Genomic DNA, 19,170 nt, shown 5'->3' on the forward strand with positions numbered 1-19,170 from the left:
ATTTGCTTGTTTGTTTTTCAGGTATTTATGTAGCATTAGCATTGATATTTGATGTGTCCACAGGAAACCCATAAATACAAAAACATAATCTTCAAGAATGATGACAAATTCTTCAAGAATACATTATTTATTATATATTTTTTTCTATTCTTCGAAAATATTATAAAATCTTAAAGAATGAAGTATAGAAGGTTGTGTATATTCCTTACAAATGTTGTATATATTATTGTTTTCTGTGATAAAATGGTTGTTAGTTTACTAGTATACATACTTGATTATAGTGTAATATATTTTTCTTAAAAAATGATGTGTTATTGTCTAATATATATGATGTATTCTTTAATAATGTTACATGTCAACAAATTGTATTTTTTAAGAATGAAAGAATCAAAAAACAATTAAATAAAATCGTATTCTTTCATAATGTAAGAATCAAAATACGTGTTCATATTTGCTGAATGAATTTGTATTCTTAAAAAGTCTGATTTATTTTAAATGTGTTGAATAAAATATTATATTTGGTTAAATTGTTATTAATTAGTTTTGATTAGTTGCCTAAAATATATGTAATTCTAATAAGTATAATTATACAATACATGCTAGTCTATGTTAATAACATGTATCTTAAGATCACAACGTTTTATTCTGTTAATCTAATGGTCAGAATTTGGACACACATTCACACAACACTTATGATTCACATATATATGTTCAAATGTCGATTAACATCTATTGTGCGGACGTGTGGACAGTGCTATTCTGTGAGAATGACAAAAAAATATGTTGTTTGATAATATGAATACGTTTAATCTTACATAACTATTGTCATAATCATACGTTCTCACTAATTAAATCGTCTATAAGATTATTATAAACTTTTTATTATTATTTTCATTCTGTCAGAATGTTATCAGGATGTTTGTTAAGTCGTATTGTGTAAGAATGAAAATAAATAAGAATTATTGAGAATTGATTAAAATGATGATATTTATATGAGGTTGAACGTATTCGCATTAATAAACAACTTATTTTCTTAGTGATTCTCAAAGAATAGTATTGTCCATACGTCCGCACAATAGTTGTCCATCCATATTATAACCAAGCCCTATATATATTAGGTTCATGTATAATGTATAAATATTGTGTGATTGTATGACTAATTGTGAACCACTCTTTTCAAAAATGGTAAATTAGTAATCAATTAAATAAATAACATTAATTAACAGCCAATAATTATAGAAGTAGGACTAGTATATCGTTCATTCACTTAGAACCCTACACAACATTCTTCACCAAATCATAGAGGTGAATGCAATGTGTAGTTCGATCAAGGGAAAACCACACACATACACACACTTTTTGTGTGGTGTTTGTTCGTGAGTAGAAATTAAAGAAGAGGAACGATAAAAAGGGAAGACAGTAGCAAGAAAAGAAGGCACCAATGAATATATTTTATTTGCGGTGGTTCTGGTGCATTAAAGTTGCCGCTGATGATGGTGGTGGTGGTCGGAAGTGAAGATGATGATGTTCTTCTCACTTAGGCAGCCACATACACTTCTAATTTCTACCAATTGGAACTGATTTTTTAAGGTAATTACTCATCAATACGAAATTAGGGCTATGCCATTCTCGCTCATAAAACCCATATTCACCAGGCATCTTCCTCTTAATCTTTTTTTTTTTAAGATTAGGGCATTACAAAAATAACCACATCTTATGAAGTTTAGGGCATTTTCCTGTTCGGCTTGCGCTTAGATGATTCACTTGACTTCAAACTTACTGAAAATTTACCTGAGAAAGATTTATAGTAAATGTTTAGCTTTTTCATTCTTGAAGTGTTCTCACTAGAAGATAGGTTTTAAATGTAGTTGCAGATTTCTCATTTCGATTTGGTTATTTCTTTATCCGATTTCCAAAAAATATTTCGATTTGTTGCTTTTTGAAAAAATTGTGTTGGTGAGTTTGTGTTTTCTGATTTTTATTGTTGATTTTTTGTATTTGAATCGCTAAAAACAAAACATAAGGTAAGTTTTTTTATTATGATTTTGGTTTATGTAATTTTTCAAGACTAATACGATTATGTTGGTAAAAGAATTCTTTTGAGTACTCTTGTTTATTTATATGGTTTTCCCATGGATTTGATGAAAAATTGGATATGGGGGGGTTTAATTCATTCTTTTTTTTAGAAGATATATCGAAGGAATAGATAGGCATGTGTAATGAGCAATTTTTCTTTCACGTCTACACAGAATAAAGTGTCAGTTTTTTTTGTTGGTTGAATTACTTTCTTAGCCATATGTACAGACTAATACTTTGAAGGTATTAATGTAAATACCAAAATTATTTAAATTAACCATATAGACAGTGGATGAAATAAAGCAAAATCATATGTTTTCATTATGATTTTTAATAACCAGTGATATGTTTTTTAACTAATTTGCTTGTTTGTTTTTAGGTATTTATGTAGCATTAGCATTGATATTTGATGTGTCCATAGGAAACCCATAAATACAAAAACATATTCTTCAAGAATGATGACAAATTCTTCAAGAATACATTATTTATTATATATTTTTTTCTATTCTTCGAAAATATTATAAAATCTTAAAGAATGTAGTATAGAAGGTTGTATATAAAATGGTTGTTAGTTTGCTAGTATACATTCTTGATTATAGTGTAATATATTTTTCTTAAAAAATGATGTGTTATTGTCTAATATATATATGATGTATTCTTTAATAATGTTACATGTCAACAAATTGTATTCTTTAAGAATGAAAGAGTCAAAAAACAATTAAATAAAATCGTATTCTTTCATAATGTAAGAATCAAAATACGTGTTTATATTTGCTGAATGAATTTGTATTCTTAAAAAGTCCGATTTATTTTAAATGTGTTGAATAAAATATTATATTTGGTTAAACTGTTATTAATTAGTTTTGATTAGTTGCCTAAAATATATGTAATTCTAATAAATATAATTATACAATACATGCTAGTCTATGTTAATAACATGTATCTTAAGATCACAACGTTTTATTCTTTTAATCTAATGGTCAGAATTTGGACACACATTCACACAATACTTATGATTCACATTTGATCCCAACCCTATATATATATATATATATATATATATATATATATATATATATATATATATATGTCTAAGACTAAGTTTTTTATTATTAAACTTTCAATCTAAAATTTTAGATTTGAAATGAAGTATAAGTGCCTTTTCCCCTAAATCTTTATGTAGCGAAACAGTTCCCAAACTTTGCAATTTGCAAATTTGAAGTCTTTGTTTCCTATAATTAGCATGGCCAACTTGCAACACTTAGTATAACAATTATGATCCCATAAGCATGACGATTTTGCTTCTATTGCATAACAATTATGCTCCCACTACCTTTGACATGTACCCAAAAATCAATTGGACTTCTAGAAATTAATATTATTGATATCCTTATTAAAGTACAAATTTCTGGTACGTGACGCTTTGGTAAGTATTTAGTTAGAGTTCTCAAACTTATACACTTTTCATTAGATAGCATATGTATGTGTTTAAAACCTTTCAGAACTTATAGCTATAAGTCCTGAATGTTCAAACTGTTCCTTGCCATTTCTCATATTTCGAACTATGAAAAGGGATGTCGTAATCATATTGCGAATTTGAGAACACAATTAACACAACCACTAACCAAAATGATATTTATTAAATATTTAAAATCTACCAGCTAAAGTGTTTCCTCATAATCATTTTCATGAATTAGAGCGAAACATTTTGCCACCTAGATTTTATGGTGTGTGTGTTCCCATCCATGTGAATCTTATCATTTCCAATATACAATCATAAGACAAGGTTTATGACAAATTCAAATTTATCTTTCATGGATTGAACTTTACTCGTTCTTAAATTTTTGCCTTCTGGTAGTACAAGGGTCTACTAATGCTTCCAAGTTGTTAAGCAGTTCACCCATATTGATCAATGTACTTTCACTGACCAACGTGCTCTGCCTTTTGTAGTAAAATGAGAACTATAGAACTCATAAGGATTGCCAACTCGACTGGAAAATGCATAGAAATAAGAACGTGTCAACTTAATACAATAGGTTATCAACCTCATCTCTTGATTGAACCATTTTAACAATATTCGATTCCTTTACTTAGTCAAACAGTCGGACTAAGATGTTCTTCAAGGAGCAACCGAGACATAGTTCCACAATCATTAAGACGCTCACAAAACACGATACTAAAGTACTCTCATTTCCTTTCAGAGTAGAGAAACATTTATCTTTCTGCCTAATAGATTCTTCTTATGCGTTCTAAACGCCAAAAAGTTATGTCTATATGGTATAAGTCGCCATGGATACAAATGAAGAAGAAATGTGTTACGCGACAACAACCAACGTCGTTGGACAATCTTGTAGATCCCACCGTACACATTATATATAAAGAACGTGATGGTTTGTTGTTGTTTGCTCGTAATTATTTGACATGTTTTGCTACGCTCGAGTTTTAGACACGGTTATATGCGAATAGTCATGGAGGATGTTTGTCATGTGATGTAAGTAATAAAATAATTTGCTTATTACATACTACGCTTCTAATAATAATACTTACTTTACTGCAAAAAAAAAATTGGCACCACATCATGATGTATATCTCATTTCTGTTAGAGCTTAGAGCGGATGATGCTCGGTGGACGGTTGTGTCGTCAACTTTCAACATTGATATATATGACTGGAGTGACATGACTGACATACCGTTTACCCAGCTTGGGTGGAGTGTGATATGATATAATTTTGTTGGATTATATTACCTGAGTATTTATATATTAATTAATTACTTCTAACAAATTTGTAGCTTTACATCCCAATCAACATACCACAAGCTCATTGGTTTTTGGGTTCTTTGGATTTGAAGACATTCAAAATAACTACATACGATAGTCATTGGAAGGGCGACTACTGCTTGGAAAATGAAGATTGGTTTATAGGTTAGAGAGTCCGCATCCACAAACTGCTAGTGGGAGTCAATTATTGGGGTACCAAACCAAATGATTCAATCCCACTTGAGAGCTTTAAGGTGACCCTTGAAAAAGGCCCCAGACGCACCACAACAGATTGACAGTAGAGTAGATTGTAGCGTGTTTCTGTGTTGGTTCCTAGAGGCGTTGATCATTGGAAAATTAATTTCTATATAGGGTAAAACCACCGATCCATGGGCTATGGGTTATAGAAAACGACCAACGGAAATATTTTGGGGTAAAATGACAAAGATAATTTGAACAACATATTTGTAATATGACCTACAAACACAACTTTTAGTTTATGTATTTAATAGTTGTTTGTTCATTTTAATTGCATATTATTATATTTTATAAAACAAAAAATTATACATTTTATGAAAGCAAATTTATATATTTTATGAAAGCAAAGTTTATATGCAAAAAAAAAAAAACAAAAAAAAAATCAAATCAATTCTAGAACCATGGTCATGGTCCGAAGTCGTACTCCAGAATTTCAGAGACCTATCCGGAACAATATGTTCCGGAGAATGTGATTATTTTACAAAAAGACGAAATTATTGACATTTTTGTCCAAAAGATCGTTTATAAGGGTTTGATTAATCAATTTTCCTAAAATTTTTGGTTATCTTTTTTTCAAATACACATTTAAATTATGGTTAGATTTCTTAATTTTCCTAATAATAATAATTAAAAAGCCCAATTTTAATTACTTCAAGGACGTAAGGGCTAGATTGTCATGTTTATCCAACGGCTCATATAATGCCATGCCTGCCCAAAATCCAACGGCTCAAAAATCAACTGGAGTCTCCTTATAAGTATCCCAAACCCTAAACCTTAACTCCTCCTCTTTCTCCCCTCTCCTCGCTACTGCAACGCAACCGCTAAATCATATTTAGCAGGAAGGAGAACAACACCCTTGAATAACATACTCAAACCATGCCTTCACTTGCTGCTTTGCCTGAAACCCTATCCCCATCATCTGAAGCCCTCACAACGAAGGCTAAGAAGATGAAGAACATCACCTCCGAAACCGTCGGACTCGGATCTTCAATTAAGAAAGAGAAAAAGAGCAAAAAAAACAAGACTACGCCGCAGACCGACTCTCCATCAGATTCTGAAAAATCCGAGAAAAAAATCAAGAAGAAACGCAAGGCTTCTTCGGATACAGATAACGACGAGGGAAAGAGCGATACTTCTGAATTAGTCGAGCCTATTAATCTCAAGGTATGTAGATGTCTTTAGTTTCATGCTTAATTTCTACAGGTTTATGTTCGTCATTCGTATTATAATTATTTACTTTTTGAAAAATATTGTTTGGAATGTCTGAAGATTGAGGAGTCGATGAAGAAAAGTAAGAAGAAAAAGATGAAGACGGCTGAGGCCGATGAAGAGGCGGAACCGATTAAGGAAGATAATCCAAATGCGGTTTCCAAATTTAAGATTTCCGAGCCGTTGAAGAATGCCTTGAAGGCTAAGGGGATCGAGGCTTTGTTTCCTATTCAGGCTCGGACCTTTGAATCGATCTATGATGGTCTCGATTTGATTGGGAAAGCTAAGACCGGTCAGGTACTTGGAATCACTTTCAGAAATTTGCTTTACGTAACACACATCTTATTAGGGGTTATGAACAAGTTACTAATTGAAATGATCTCATTGTGGTTTGAACTATTGCATAATCTTCACTCGGATCATCAAAACAGTTACTTAATGCTTATTACTAATTCTACAGGGCAAAACATTAGCTTTCATCCTGCCAGTATTAGAGTCCCTTATCAATGGACCTGAGAAAGTTTCAAGGAAGACCGGCTATGGCAGGTCACCTACAATACTTGTGCTTTTGCCAACAAGAGAATTAGCAAAGCAAGTGTATACAGATTTCAAATACTATGGAGATGCTGTAGGCCTCTCTTCATGCTGTTTGTATGGTGGAGGTGGAGCATCCATTTCTCCTCAAACTGTTCAATTGAAAAGAGGTGTGGATATTGTTGTAGGAGCAGTTGGGCGTGTCAAGGTACTTATAACTTGATCTTCTTTTTCAACAACATCATTGGGTGTCTAAATTGTATTATGCCTTTTATTAATCATAAGGTGATGTGATGATGATGTGTAGGATCACATAGAAAGAGGGAATCTTGACTTATGCTCATTAAAATTCCGTATCCTTGATGAAGCTGATGAAATGTTGAGACAAGGTTTTGTTGAAGATGTTGAATATATTTTGGGCAAAGTGAATGATGCTACAAAAGTCCAAACAGTTCTGTTCAGTGCTACTTTACCTGCATGGGTCAATCATGTATGATAATCTTTCTTAAACCAACTTTTTTTTTTTTGAAGTATTCTTACTGTTATACAAATTTGATTAAACTCACATTTGTCTTTACATGACAGATTGCATCAAAGTTTTTAAAACCAAACAAGAAGATCGTGGATCTTGTTGGTGTTCAAGTAATGAAAGCTAGTGAAAATGTGAGACACATCATCATGCCTTGCTCTTGGTCAGCTAGGTCACAGCTCATTCCTGACATCATTCGCCATCATAGCAGGTTAGCTGAAAATTGAATTTCACGACTCTTTTAAGTTTTTGTGGCTACTTTTGTAAATTCTCATCTTTAATTTTCTGTTTCATTTTTTATCAGTGGAGGAAGAACAATTGTTTTCACTGAAACTAAAGATTACTGTTCTGAACTTTCTGGTGTGCTGGAGGGAGCACGCCCTCTTCATGGAGACATTCAACAGTCTGTTCGTGAGGTACATTTAAATCAAAATCATTCTACTCTATTTATATTCTTTTTGTATAAAGTTTTAAACTTCTCTTCATGATATATTATATATAATAATATATTAGGCAACACTTGCGGGATTCCGATCTGGCAAGTTTATGACACTAGTGGCCACGAATGTTGCAGCAAGAGGACTTGACATTAATGATGTTCAGTTAATCATCCAGGTACAATACATTCAAATCAATTATATATATCAGAGTTTATTATTTTTTTTTCTTGTTTTTGCTAAAATTACAATTCTACCCTTCAGTGTGAACCACCGCGTGATGTTGAAGATTATATTCACCGATCCGGGAGGACAGGAAGGGCAGGGAATTCGGGTGTTGCCATTACACTTTATGAACCAAGAAAGGCAAATATTTCAAAATTAGAGAGGGAGGCAGGTGTGAAATTTGAACACATATCTGCCCCTCAACCGGCTGATATTGCTAAAGCTGCTGGTGGTGATGCTGCAGAAGCTATAATTCAAGTTGCTGATAGGTATAAATAACATTGGTGGTGATTTTACGATTATAACCTCAACCTGTTTAATAACATGTTTGTTTAAATTTTTTTGTAGTGTGATCCCTGTTTTCAAGTCAGCTGCTGAAGAGTTGTTGAACACTTCTGGGCTAACACCAGTAGAGCTTCTTGCAAAGGCACTTGCCAAGAGCATTGTGAGTCTTTACCCTATTTTTTATTTTAAAATTTGATTTTATATATATATATATATATATATATATATATATATATATTTTCTTATTGTGATTCTAATAAGCTTTGTATTATGGTTTATTTTGTACAGGGGTATACCGAAATCAAGCACAGGTCACTCTTATCATCTATGGAAAATCATGTCACGTTACATCTTGAGGCTGGAAGACCTGTTTACACACCTTCGTAAGATTTATATATAGTAACTGAAGGTTTTGAAAATTATATTTGATTAGAAATAATAAAATGTTGGGAATTATATTTAAATTTCAGATTTGCATATGGTGTGTTGAGGAGGTTTTTGCCTGAAGAGAAGGTAGAGTCGATTCAAGGTCTTGCACTGACTGCTGACCAAAGGGGTGCCGTTTTTGATGTTGCTATGGAAGATGTCGACCTTTTCCTTGCTGGTATTGTCTTTTTTTCTTCTCTTTTTTTTTTTTTTTTTTTTTTTTTTTTTTTTTTCTGATGTGGCGATTAACTAATTTTCTTTTTTTGTTTGATTGCAGGCCAGGAGAATGCGACAGGTGTAACTTTGGAGGTGGTTAAGGAGCTGCCACAATTGCAGGAGAGAGAGCAGCCCAGGGGAAGATTTGGAGGTGGTGGTGGTCGTGGTGGATATGGTGGCGACAGGAGAGGTAGTGGTGGTGGTGGGTTCTCTCGTGGAGGACGTGGTGGTGGATTTTCCAGAGGCTTTGGAGGTGGTGGTGGTGGAAGAGGTGGGCGTGGGGGATACAAGAAATGGTGAAAAAGCTTTCATTAATATATATAGGTGGAAGCTTGCCTGCCTATAAAAGCAGTTTTGATTGATGATGTAAGGAAGACAACATTGCCAATAATGTGGCTTCTCTCTTATTACTCCATTATATAGTGGTTACGGTGTGTGTTTTGTTTTTGTGGTTAGTTTAGTTTGCTTTCCATTCTTTTGCCTTTTTTTTTGTTAAATGTATCAGAGATGTTAACAATCGGATAATTGAGCGTTAATATTATTCTCTATATATCTCATAATTTTAACTTTACCTTTGACACAAGAAAACAAAACAAGTCCAACCTTAATGTTTAGATACATCTACCCTTCCTTTCACTTTTACAACGTTCTTCGTCTTCTCAATTTTGTTCTCCGATCTGTATCCTTTTACTCGCGCCCAAATGTTGAATCATCTTAGTAAAAAGTCAATTCCTTCCCTTTTGTATTTCATTTCATGTGTTCTTGGAAACCATGTAAAATTCCCACAAAGCAACTCAATGTCACATACTTGAAGGTTGAAGTTGAAATTTGATCTGTTGATATGTTCCATGTTAAGCTCCTCTGGACATAAATAAGAGCATTTTGTTTAGCAAAAATCATCATTTGTCTTCAAACTTATTTAGATCTTCGTAAGTATTGATCTCTTCCTAGATTGATAAGAACACCGATTGTAGTTAGTTTAACTATCATTAGTCAGCTCGGGTTGTCAAGGCAACCCCTTGATAAGCTAAGTCATTATCAAATCAAAACAACCAATCCTAATGCACCTTTATATCATTTCGTTATTCTGAAAAAGAGGTTAATTAAGAAAAGTCACAACATTGCTACAAATTTAATACTCTTGTTTCTTAAAAGCAAATAACTTTCTAGTCTTTACAAGTTTGATTAAAATAAAATTGTGGTTAGAAGATAATTGTGATGACAGATAAGGACGTTGTGTAAACATTGAACCACATATCTCTTAACCTTTTCCTTTTGTGGATGATATTGACCCATCATAATTGGTCCGTTCTTGATCCATTTTAAAACACAAAGAGAGGCCTCTACGCAAACCCATAAACAGGTCCATTTCCAGCATCATCAACATTCATCTTACCCCCTTATAAAAACAATAAACGATGGTGTCCGTGTCTCCACAATATCATTATGAGGACTTCCTTCTTTCTTACCTGCACTACCACCATCTTCCTTCTCACAGGATTCTTGTACGTTGCACCATTGTTAATCCTCGCAGTTATCGGAATTCTTACTTCACTTATGGTAGTACTATTGGCTGTGGTGTTTGTACCTTACTTCACACAACTAATGTCAACCGATCACCGGCCTCCTGTTGTCGGACCAGTATCCAATCAACTCCTACACTTTCAGGGGCTTTATGATTACATGACACTGATTGCCAAAAAATACCCCACTTATCGTTTCATCACACCTACACATAGTAGAGTTTATACAGCTGATCCTGCTGACATTGAGTACATTCTAAAGACCAATTTTGCAAATTACACCAAGGTGTTATAATGTCTTAGTATCTTTAATTAATTTCCAGATTGATTGTAACTTGTAAGTCGATGTATATAAACAGTTTTAATCGAGTTGTTATTTACAGGGGGAGTACAATATTGGTATAATGAGAGATCTTTTTGGCAATGGGATTTTTGCGGTGGATGGAGTTAAGTGGCGCCACCAACGGAAGCTTGCAAGCTTTCAGTTCTCAACAAAAGTATTACAAGAGTTTAGTACTGTAAGCTTCAAGTCAAACGCTGCTAAACTAGCCAAAAAGATTTCCTTACTAGCAGCTGCTGAGGAAACCATGGATTTGCAGGTAAAGAATTATAACTTGAAAGTGATGAATGTCTTGATCATAAGCTTTGTTTCATTTGTTTTCTGTTCTTTTTATGCAGGATCTGTTGATGAGATCGACATTAGATTCGATGTTTAAGGTGGGGTTTGGGTTTGATCTTGATACTCTATCGGGTTCAAATGAGGCAAGTAATCGGTTTATGGAAGCGTTTGATGAGTCAAATGGTTTGGTATATTGGCGATTTGTGGATCTTCTATGGAAGGTGAAGAGGTATCTTAATATTGGTTCCGAAGCCGCTCTCAAAGAAAAAATCAAAATTATCGATAACTTCGTATATGAGTTGATACGAAACAAGAGGGAACACATGAAAAATGAAGAGGTATCTTTATATATGTGCGTAAAAGTAATTAAAAATCTTTTCTTCAACTGTTTCTGATTTCAATGCTTTCTTTGTGCGTGGTCATGAGGTACAGAGAGATAAAGAAGACATATTGTCGAGATTTCTGATGGAAAGTGAAAACGATCCGGAGAATATGAACGATGAGTATCTGAGAGATATATCTCTCAGTTTTGTGATTGCTGGAAAAGATACATCTGCAAACACACTCACTTGGTTCTTTTACATACTTTGCAAGCATCCATGGATTCAAGAAAAGGTTGTAGATGAAGTGAAAATGGCAATCGAAGCTGATAATCATACATCCATCGATGAATTTGGAGTCAAATTTACGGAACTTGCCCTTGACAAAATGCATTATCTCCATGCAGCTTTATCTGAGACACTCAGGCTCTATCCCGCAGTTCCGTTGGTATGTTCCCTATTCAAGGATTCAACAACTATACAGCTGGTAATTAACACTATTTTTTAAACAATCGTATGATCAGAATGGAAAGTGTGCTGAGAAAGATGATGTTCTTCCAGATGGGTTCAAGATCAAGAAAGGAGATGGTGTAGGTTATATGGCGTATCCAATGGGAAGGATGACGTACATTTGGGGAGAGGATGCTGAAGAGTTCCGACCAGAAAGATGGATTAAAAATGGCGTTTTTCAACCTCAAAGTCCTTTTAAGCTCATCGCTTTTCAGGTACGTCCACATTTGAGCTCCAACGCTTGTTAAAAAAATCAAATTAATTAGTTAACAAATTTATATTTTTATCATTTTTTTTGGGTAAAATCTTAAGCATTTTTGGACTTGTGGATGTTTGAGTTTTTATTTAATTGTAAACGATTTATTTTACTGTTATTTTACTCAATAAGATTTGTTCAATAAGTCAGGGTTCGTAGTTACGTTTAATTTGTATGTATATTTATATTCGTTTTTCTTTGTTAGTGTTACTTTTTTTTTTGTTTCGTTTTGTTTTTTGATTTTTTTAGTTTGTCCTTGCTGAAATCATATGTTTTTTTTATTAGGCTGGGCCAAGGATATGCTTAGGGAAAGAATTTGCTTACAGACAAATGAAGATTCTTGCTGCTTTTCTTGTTTACTTCTTCAAGTTTAAACTAGTTGATGAGAGTAAAGAAGCTACTTATCAGACCATGTTCACCCTGCACATGGATAAAGGACTCCATTTGTATGCTTTTCCTCGTTTGTAACAATATAATGCATCTTTTCACCAACAAATTCTAAGCGTTATATGTGAATTTTTTTGCACCTTACATGAATCTATTGATTCCATGTTATTGTTTGATGAGATTAAAGAAGTTTGGTCCATTTTCTACTTGGGATGTGACCTCAATGAAAAGTGACATATCATCAACCTCTTCTCCCGAAGTTCCTACCAAGTACTGTTTCAAGTTTTCAAGCGACCAAATCCACGAGTCTTCTAATCCGTGTTAATTGAATAGAGCCAATAAAGTTTGAATAGACATGAGATGTTCCTGTATTGTTCCTCTTCGAATGATACACCTCCATACCCACAAGAGTAACCAATAGGTGTCTCCTTCTACTAATATTTTATATGTATATCACAATACAATCTCGATCAACATCAAATGGAATGGCTGATAAAGTGGGGTCTTTGAAACACAACAATCTTAACAAAACTTGATTGATTAACCTAATCCAATCACTTTATGAAATGCGATAATAGTGTAATACTGACTTTATTTTATTCATCCTTGAAAGAAGCAATCTTGGACAAAAACTCCAAGTTCAATCTTTTGCAAGTTGTCAAGTGGAGGACCCAGAATAAAATGTCAGGATAGTACAAAGGAAAATTACACTACACCGAAAAAGAACTAAAAAAATTTCCATTGTGTGTAAAAGTTTGAGGGGTAGTAGGGCTTTCACTAAGGCTCACCCCCGGAGTTGTTGTCTGAGAGAGCCTTGTCCACCTGTGAAAAACAACGTTTTTTTTTTTTTTTTTTTTTTTTTTTTTTTTTTTTTTTAAATTTTTAACAACTTATTTTTCAATTTAAATCTTCTTCATTTGGGTAGTAGAATCAAGTTTTTCGAATTTTAAACTACCTACACCACTACTAGAAACCTAACCTACAGCGACGGAATCAGCGACAAATTTTATCTGTAGCTAATTAGCGACGGTTTACTGAGGAATCACTGATGGAATGCATAAATATTTCAATCCAAATAATTATAGAAGTTTAGAGACGTATTACCAAGGGATCAATAACAGATTGGTATGATTTTATCGACAAAAAAACAGTCCCTCGCTGAACCGTCGAAAAGTAAAACCTCTCAACGAGGGAATAACGACGGATTGCAAAAAATCAGTGGCTTTTTTCCTGGCCCTCACTAAACCCTTGCAGAAAATCTACGCCTTCCTTTTTTCATTCCTGGCTTTTCTTCCTTTACTCGTTCCCTCGTTTTATTTTCATTCCCACCGATTTATTCCCAAAGTGACGATTTCCTACCAAATCCCTATATGACCGTCAAATCTCTAATCTGTCCAGGAAATCGCCTTACCACAGTCAACCTGTATCATCCCTCTTTCAAGCCTCTCAAAGGAAAACTTGATCTGAAATCACATCCTCGTTGGCTTTCTTCTCGGTTTGACTCCCTTCCTCGTTGACTCACAACTTACTTCCATGCCAATGCCTTTCGATTTGTTGATTCACAACTACTCCAGACCGTACAACTGCTCAGCGGCAACAACGACGTCGATCACCCGATAAGATAGCGGTGGTGGTTCTGTTGGCGGTAGCTAGATCACAGTGGTGGTCATCCCATTCAAGCTCTTGTTTATAGAAATTTGATTAACCTTGAGGTAATTTTGAACTTTGTGGATGATATGCATAAGTTTAGGTCATTGTATTGCGTTGTGTTAGATTGATAGGATTAGCTATGAATTGATAATCTTGACAATTGATGAAGTTAATAGCATGTACCTAATTGAAAACAAGTAGCAATGTGTTGAAAATTATTCAATGAATCTCGTGAATTACTCAAGGAATCTAATCTCCTGGAAAGTGGATGAAGACTGTTCTTTTTGGGAAGAGTCATCAAAATCTAATATCTCAAAAGTAAGTAAAAGTGTTAATTTACAGTTTACAGTTACACCTGTTACTAGTAAAACACATATACATGATGGTATCTTATTATTCTTGAAGGATGCTAGTTTAGACAAAAAGACCTCTATTACCCTCAACACACAATCAAATGATCTTGCTGTTGACTCTACTGTTATGTCAACACCAGTGTGCCACATCAGCAACATAAATGGAGAACAATCACAGTTAGAGAAGAGCTCCAGTGCCAACTTACTAAATGTTGCAAATGATGATGATTTAATCAGGCTAGAACAGGCTGCTACTAAGGCACAAGCAGCTTTCAGGGGATACTTGGTAAGGTTAATGCATATTACAAGAACATTGCAGGAAATAGCAATTTACTTCACTCCACTTACTAATATAGGAGCTTTCAAGCCTTCTTGTAATATTTCAGTTACATTTAATGATGTGAAAACTCACAAACAAGTAAGCTATTCTTATTGTTCTCATTCTAGATAGATGATTATTGTTTAGTATATCAATACTTTGGCCTGATATAATAATTCTTCTTTACTAATTCATCATCAGGTTCCTTTGAAGAAGGAAAATGGTCAGATATCAATGGTGCCTCTTTTCCAAAGTCAAGAAAGCATTGCTGGAGTGGTATTTATTGATGGTTTTGTAATTTTGTTGGATAATAAACATCTTACTTGCTAGCTACTGATCGAAACAAGTTGAATTTACTTATTTACCCTTTTTGCAGATATTTGTAGACCCAATGCAAGGGAAGAAGGTCGAACATAATGGCATTAAAATAGAACTCCTTGGTCAAATTGGTGAGTTTTCTACTTATTTATAGGAGAAATTGTCATGCAAATCAATATTAATAATATTTTAGTATTTTATTTCTGTTTGTATAAATTTATTTTGACAGAGGCAACTTCTATGACTTTACCTCTGTTGGTAAGTCCATCTGTTTGGAGGCTAACTTTTACATGTTATTGATGAAATGACAACTTTTATGTTGTTTTTTCATTGATAATTGATAATTCAACATCATTATTCATCAGTAATTTACTATGTTACCCTTTGTTATGTAGTTCGTGAACTGGATGTTCCTGGTGAAATATATGAAAGGAAAACATTTCCTTTTGAATTTTCTTCAGTTGAAATGCCTTATGAGACATACAATGATGTCAATGTGCGACTTACGTAAACACCATCTTATATCTAAATTCAAATAACATACAAAAAAGCATAAAACCATGATTATGATTGCATATAAAATGGGTTTTAGCAAGTGATGAAGCTCTATTTTTGTAGCAAGTTGAAAATTATAGTCTGTGTTCTAGAGTGAAATTAAGTAGTTGACATCTGTGAAAAATGTTTTCTCTTGATCACAATTTAAAAGTAAAATTAAAGCAAAAGTAACACTTTACATGGAAATATATTTAGTGTTATAAAATATCTCCATATTTTCATATCTCCATGTGAAATATATTTTGTAGTTGTTTCCTTTTATTAATTTTCTTTTTAATCATTATTCATTTCTTGACAGATCAATGTATCAATATATAAGTACGACATCCCTTGAGTAGTTCTCCAAGGCAGGTATGTAATTTTGTCTTATTTCCTCTTCTTTTTTGGCCAATGCATCTTTTGATCAATGTAATGTAACCATTGAACGATTATGATAAACATGCTCTAATGATTCTGTAGGAAACATGATAATAACCTCCGTTAATGATTTTAGAAAGACAAATAGAATTAGTTTTTATTCCCTTGGTTGATGCAAGTGTCGCTAGAGCTGAGGGTTTTCAGTTGGCCAAATGTCTCTCTGTTTTTTGATCTCATTGCCATTGGTAAACTTTCAATCAACTTACGTATCATCACTTTTCACCTTTCATCGTCTATCTGTTATTGATCACTTCTCGGATTTACATTAAGTAAAATCGATACATACATATGTTTTGTTGATTAATACACGCTGTTTCTCTTAGTGTCGTTATGCAATGAATTTGTTATGTATGTATGTATGTATGTATGTATGATGTTGGGATGTATTGGTATCAATTAACCTAAAAGTCAAACCAATTTTATTAGGATTTGGAGAAACAATTGGAGCTGGAGTTTACATTCTTGTTGGAACAGTTGCTAAAGAGAAAATAGGGCCTGCAATCACAATATCATTCCTCATAGCCGGAATAGCAGCTGGACTTTCAGCATTATGTTATGCATAAATCGCATGTCGTTGCCCATCTACAGGGAGTGCATATCACTATTCTTACTTATATGTTGGAGAAGGGTAATCTCGTAATTTCTCCTAAGAATTCTCTTATTCATATATTCATATTTTCTTTCTGCAAATCAATATTCTATCCCCTTCAACTTCCAGTGTTGCTTGGTTGATTGGTTGGTCCCTGATTCTTGAATACACACTTGGTGGAGCAGCAGTAGCCCGTGACATATCCACAAATATGGTGCACTTCATCTCCTTTTTCTTTCAACCTAATTTATAATTTCAATTTTCTTTTTCTTTTTCTTTTTCGAATTATAATTTCAGTTTTAAATAGGCTGTGTTTTTTGGAGGTCCAGATAAGCTTTCTGCTTTCTTAACTCGACCCACCATTCTTGGAATTGTAGTTGATCCTTGTGCTGCTGTTTTAGTCTTCATTATAACTGGACTACTTTGCACTGGAATCAAAGAGGTATTTTAGTCCTTTCAGTTAATGACTTATTCTTAAATTTTATTATACTAATAAAATGAATACTTTTAGAGTTCATTGGCTCAAGGCATAATCACTACAATAAACGTTGTAGCCTTGCTTTTCATCATAGTAGTTGGTGGATACATAGGTTTCAAGACTCAATGGATATAAAGTTCCAGGCGGGTAATATGTTCATTTTTTTCATATGTGTTAAATTACCATTTTACCCTTGGCAACATGAAACATGTTTCAGATTTTCAGGTATTTCCCGTATGGAGCTAATGGAGTACTTGCTGGATCTGCAAACGTTTTTTTTTCTCATATGATGGTTTTGATGCAGTAACCAGCACAGCAGAAGAGGTAACACTAGTGATTGTGATTGTTCTTTCTAAAGGGTATAATTGTAATTTTCATATTGTTTATATTACAGGTGAAGAATCCTCAGAGAGATGTATCTACTGTAGTGATTGGTTTGGTGCCATGTTCCCAATTAGACCCTGATACCCCTATCGCCTCTGCTTTTGCTAGTTATGGAATGAATGGAGCAGTGTAAGCATACAACATTTCTTTCTGAAGGGCGTAATTGTAATTTCATGTTTATTTACATCTAAAACGATCATCATGATTTCATATATGTTATAACAATCGGATCTGTTACTGCTCTCTGTGCTGCTTTTGGTTGTATCATTATTTGATGTTTTTTAGTATAATAATTTGATGATTGTAGTATTTTGTTCCTTTTAGAATCATAATAAAAAAAATGATATTACAAGTTCGCGACGGATTAGTGACAAAAAAAATAATAATAATGCATGAATTTAGTGAGGGATTAGCTACATAAAAAAAATTATGTCTAAAGTTTGTGACGGATCAACGACGGAAAAAGAACAAAATTAATTTAAGAATTTTTCGAGGGATTACCTATGGGGAAAAATCATGTCTAAAGGTTGCGACAGATCAGCGATGGACAAAAAAAAATTTAGTATATATATGAACTTTGCAAGGGATTAGCTACGAAAAAAAAATTGATCATGGAAATTTGCGACAGAACAGAGACGGAATGTCTTTAACAAATTTTGTCGCTAATGTCATGGGTAAATGTATTGAGTAACATTTAGCGACGGATACTCTGTCGCTAAATTTGTCGCAAGGAAAAACTAATCCATTGCTAAAACCCTCGCTAAGTCATTAGCCACATTTTAATTACCTATGGAGTGAATCTGTCGCTGATCCATCGCAAACAACATTTAGCGATGGAATAGCGACGAATTCGTCCGTCTCTAAAACCCCTGTTTCTAGTAGTGCGCACCTAGCCCCCATGATTTGTTTTGGACAAATCATTTCTCCATGCCACCCATGAAATCCTTTTGGTTTTCGTAGCCTCTACCCAAAAGAACATGCATCTTAAATTTCCCATCATGTTCAAAACTTTTTTTAGATGCCTTAAATATGGAGAAATAGTCGGATCAAAAACTGCTCAACATGTGTTTCAATAAAGTGAGCATGTCTCGATCAATAAGTTTTGTTCTTTCCAACTAGACACTTTCCTTTTGAACATTCCAATAATCGAAAACCCAATTACTGATTTAGACATTAGATTACCAACTGACTTAGGGCATCCACAATGCATTGAACTTCATAGAGTTCAATGGATTGCCACATCATCATTCTATAATCCATTCAACTCTATTATATTTTTCTTTACAATGCATTGAACTCTATAAAGTTCAATAGAATGTTATAAATGTAATTTATAGTAAATATTTAAGAATTAAAAGTTTCATTTTTCGCATTAAAGAGTTCAATAACCATTGAACTCCAAATTCATTGTATGCTAAGGTGACATCTCACAATGGTTAGTTTCATCCATTGAATGACACATGGACTTGCCACCTCATTGAACTCTCTCATTGAACTCACAATTATGGATGCTCTTACCAAGATTAATAAATGATAAAA

At 33.5% G+C, this 19,170-nt stretch overlaps 3 protein-coding genes across 10 annotated transcripts; all 3 read left to right on the top strand.

Annotated features, from left to right (window-relative positions):
- The first annotated feature begins 5,861 nt into the window (after positions 1–5,861).
- Positions 5,862–9,524, top strand: PRH75 (DEAD box RNA helicase (PRH75)). The gene is made up of 12 exons (XM_079027189.1): positions 5,862–6,256; positions 6,362–6,598; positions 6,762–7,043; positions 7,143–7,325; positions 7,421–7,575; positions 7,669–7,780; positions 7,878–7,979; positions 8,066–8,295; positions 8,375–8,471; positions 8,600–8,694; positions 8,782–8,915; positions 9,015–9,524. The coding sequence occupies exons 1-12, from the start codon at positions 5,969–5,971 to the stop codon at positions 9,251–9,253; spliced, it is 2,154 nt and encodes a 717-aa protein (XP_078883315.1). The 5' UTR covers positions 5,862–5,968; the 3' UTR covers positions 9,254–9,524.
- Positions 9,525–10,302: 778 nt separating this feature from the next.
- On the top strand, positions 10,303–12,718 carry LOC145088789 (cytochrome P450 704C1-like). Of its 2 annotated transcripts, XM_079027190.1 has the most exons (6): positions 10,305–10,762; positions 10,860–11,075; positions 11,155–11,433; positions 11,528–11,863; positions 11,940–12,140; positions 12,467–12,718. In XM_079027190.1, exons 1-6 carry the CDS (start codon positions 10,400–10,402, stop codon positions 12,647–12,649), a joined length of 1,578 nt encoding a protein of 525 aa, XP_078883316.1. In that variant the 5' UTR covers positions 10,305–10,399; the 3' UTR covers positions 12,650–12,718. The 2 variants fall into 2 exon arrangements, with proteins under 2 accessions (XP_078883317.1, XP_078883316.1); XM_079027191.1 differs by lacking the exon at positions 12,467–12,718 and having other exon boundaries at positions 10,303–10,762; positions 11,528–11,902; positions 11,977–12,137.
- Positions 12,719–13,537: 819 nt separating this feature from the next.
- Positions 13,538–17,940, top strand: LOC145088791 (uncharacterized). 7 transcript variants are annotated; one of them, XR_013701215.1, is made up of 12 exons: positions 14,289–14,536; positions 14,624–14,857; positions 14,928–14,989; positions 15,092–15,166; positions 15,267–15,339; positions 16,062–16,114; positions 16,607–16,808; positions 16,899–16,983; positions 17,077–17,211; positions 17,281–17,394; positions 17,473–17,571; positions 17,642–17,940. XR_013701215.1 is itself a non-coding variant. In XM_079027193.1 (10 exons), the coding sequence occupies exons 1-4, from the start codon at positions 14,441–14,443 to the stop codon at positions 16,079–16,081; spliced, it is 717 nt and encodes a 238-aa protein (XP_078883319.1). In that variant the 5' UTR covers positions 14,289–14,440; the 3' UTR covers positions 16,082–16,114; positions 16,607–16,808; positions 16,899–16,983; positions 17,077–17,211; positions 17,281–17,394; positions 17,473–17,571; positions 17,642–17,940. The 7 variants fall into 7 exon arrangements, 5 of the variants coding, with proteins under 5 accessions (XP_078883319.1, XP_078883320.1, XP_078883321.1 ...); XR_013701216.1 differs by lacking the exon at positions 14,289–14,536 and adding an exon at positions 13,538–14,280 and having other exon boundaries at positions 14,712–14,989; XM_079027193.1 differs by having other exon boundaries at positions 14,289–14,989.
- The last annotated feature ends 1,230 nt before the right edge of the window (positions 17,941–19,170 follow it).

This window comes from Lactuca serriola, chromosome 2 (assembly GCF_051521515.1).
Source record: "Lactuca serriola cultivar US96UC23 chromosome 2, Lser_US96UC23_V15, whole genome shotgun sequence".
Taxonomy (NCBI): Eukaryota; Viridiplantae; Streptophyta; class Magnoliopsida; order Asterales; family Asteraceae; genus Lactuca; species Lactuca serriola.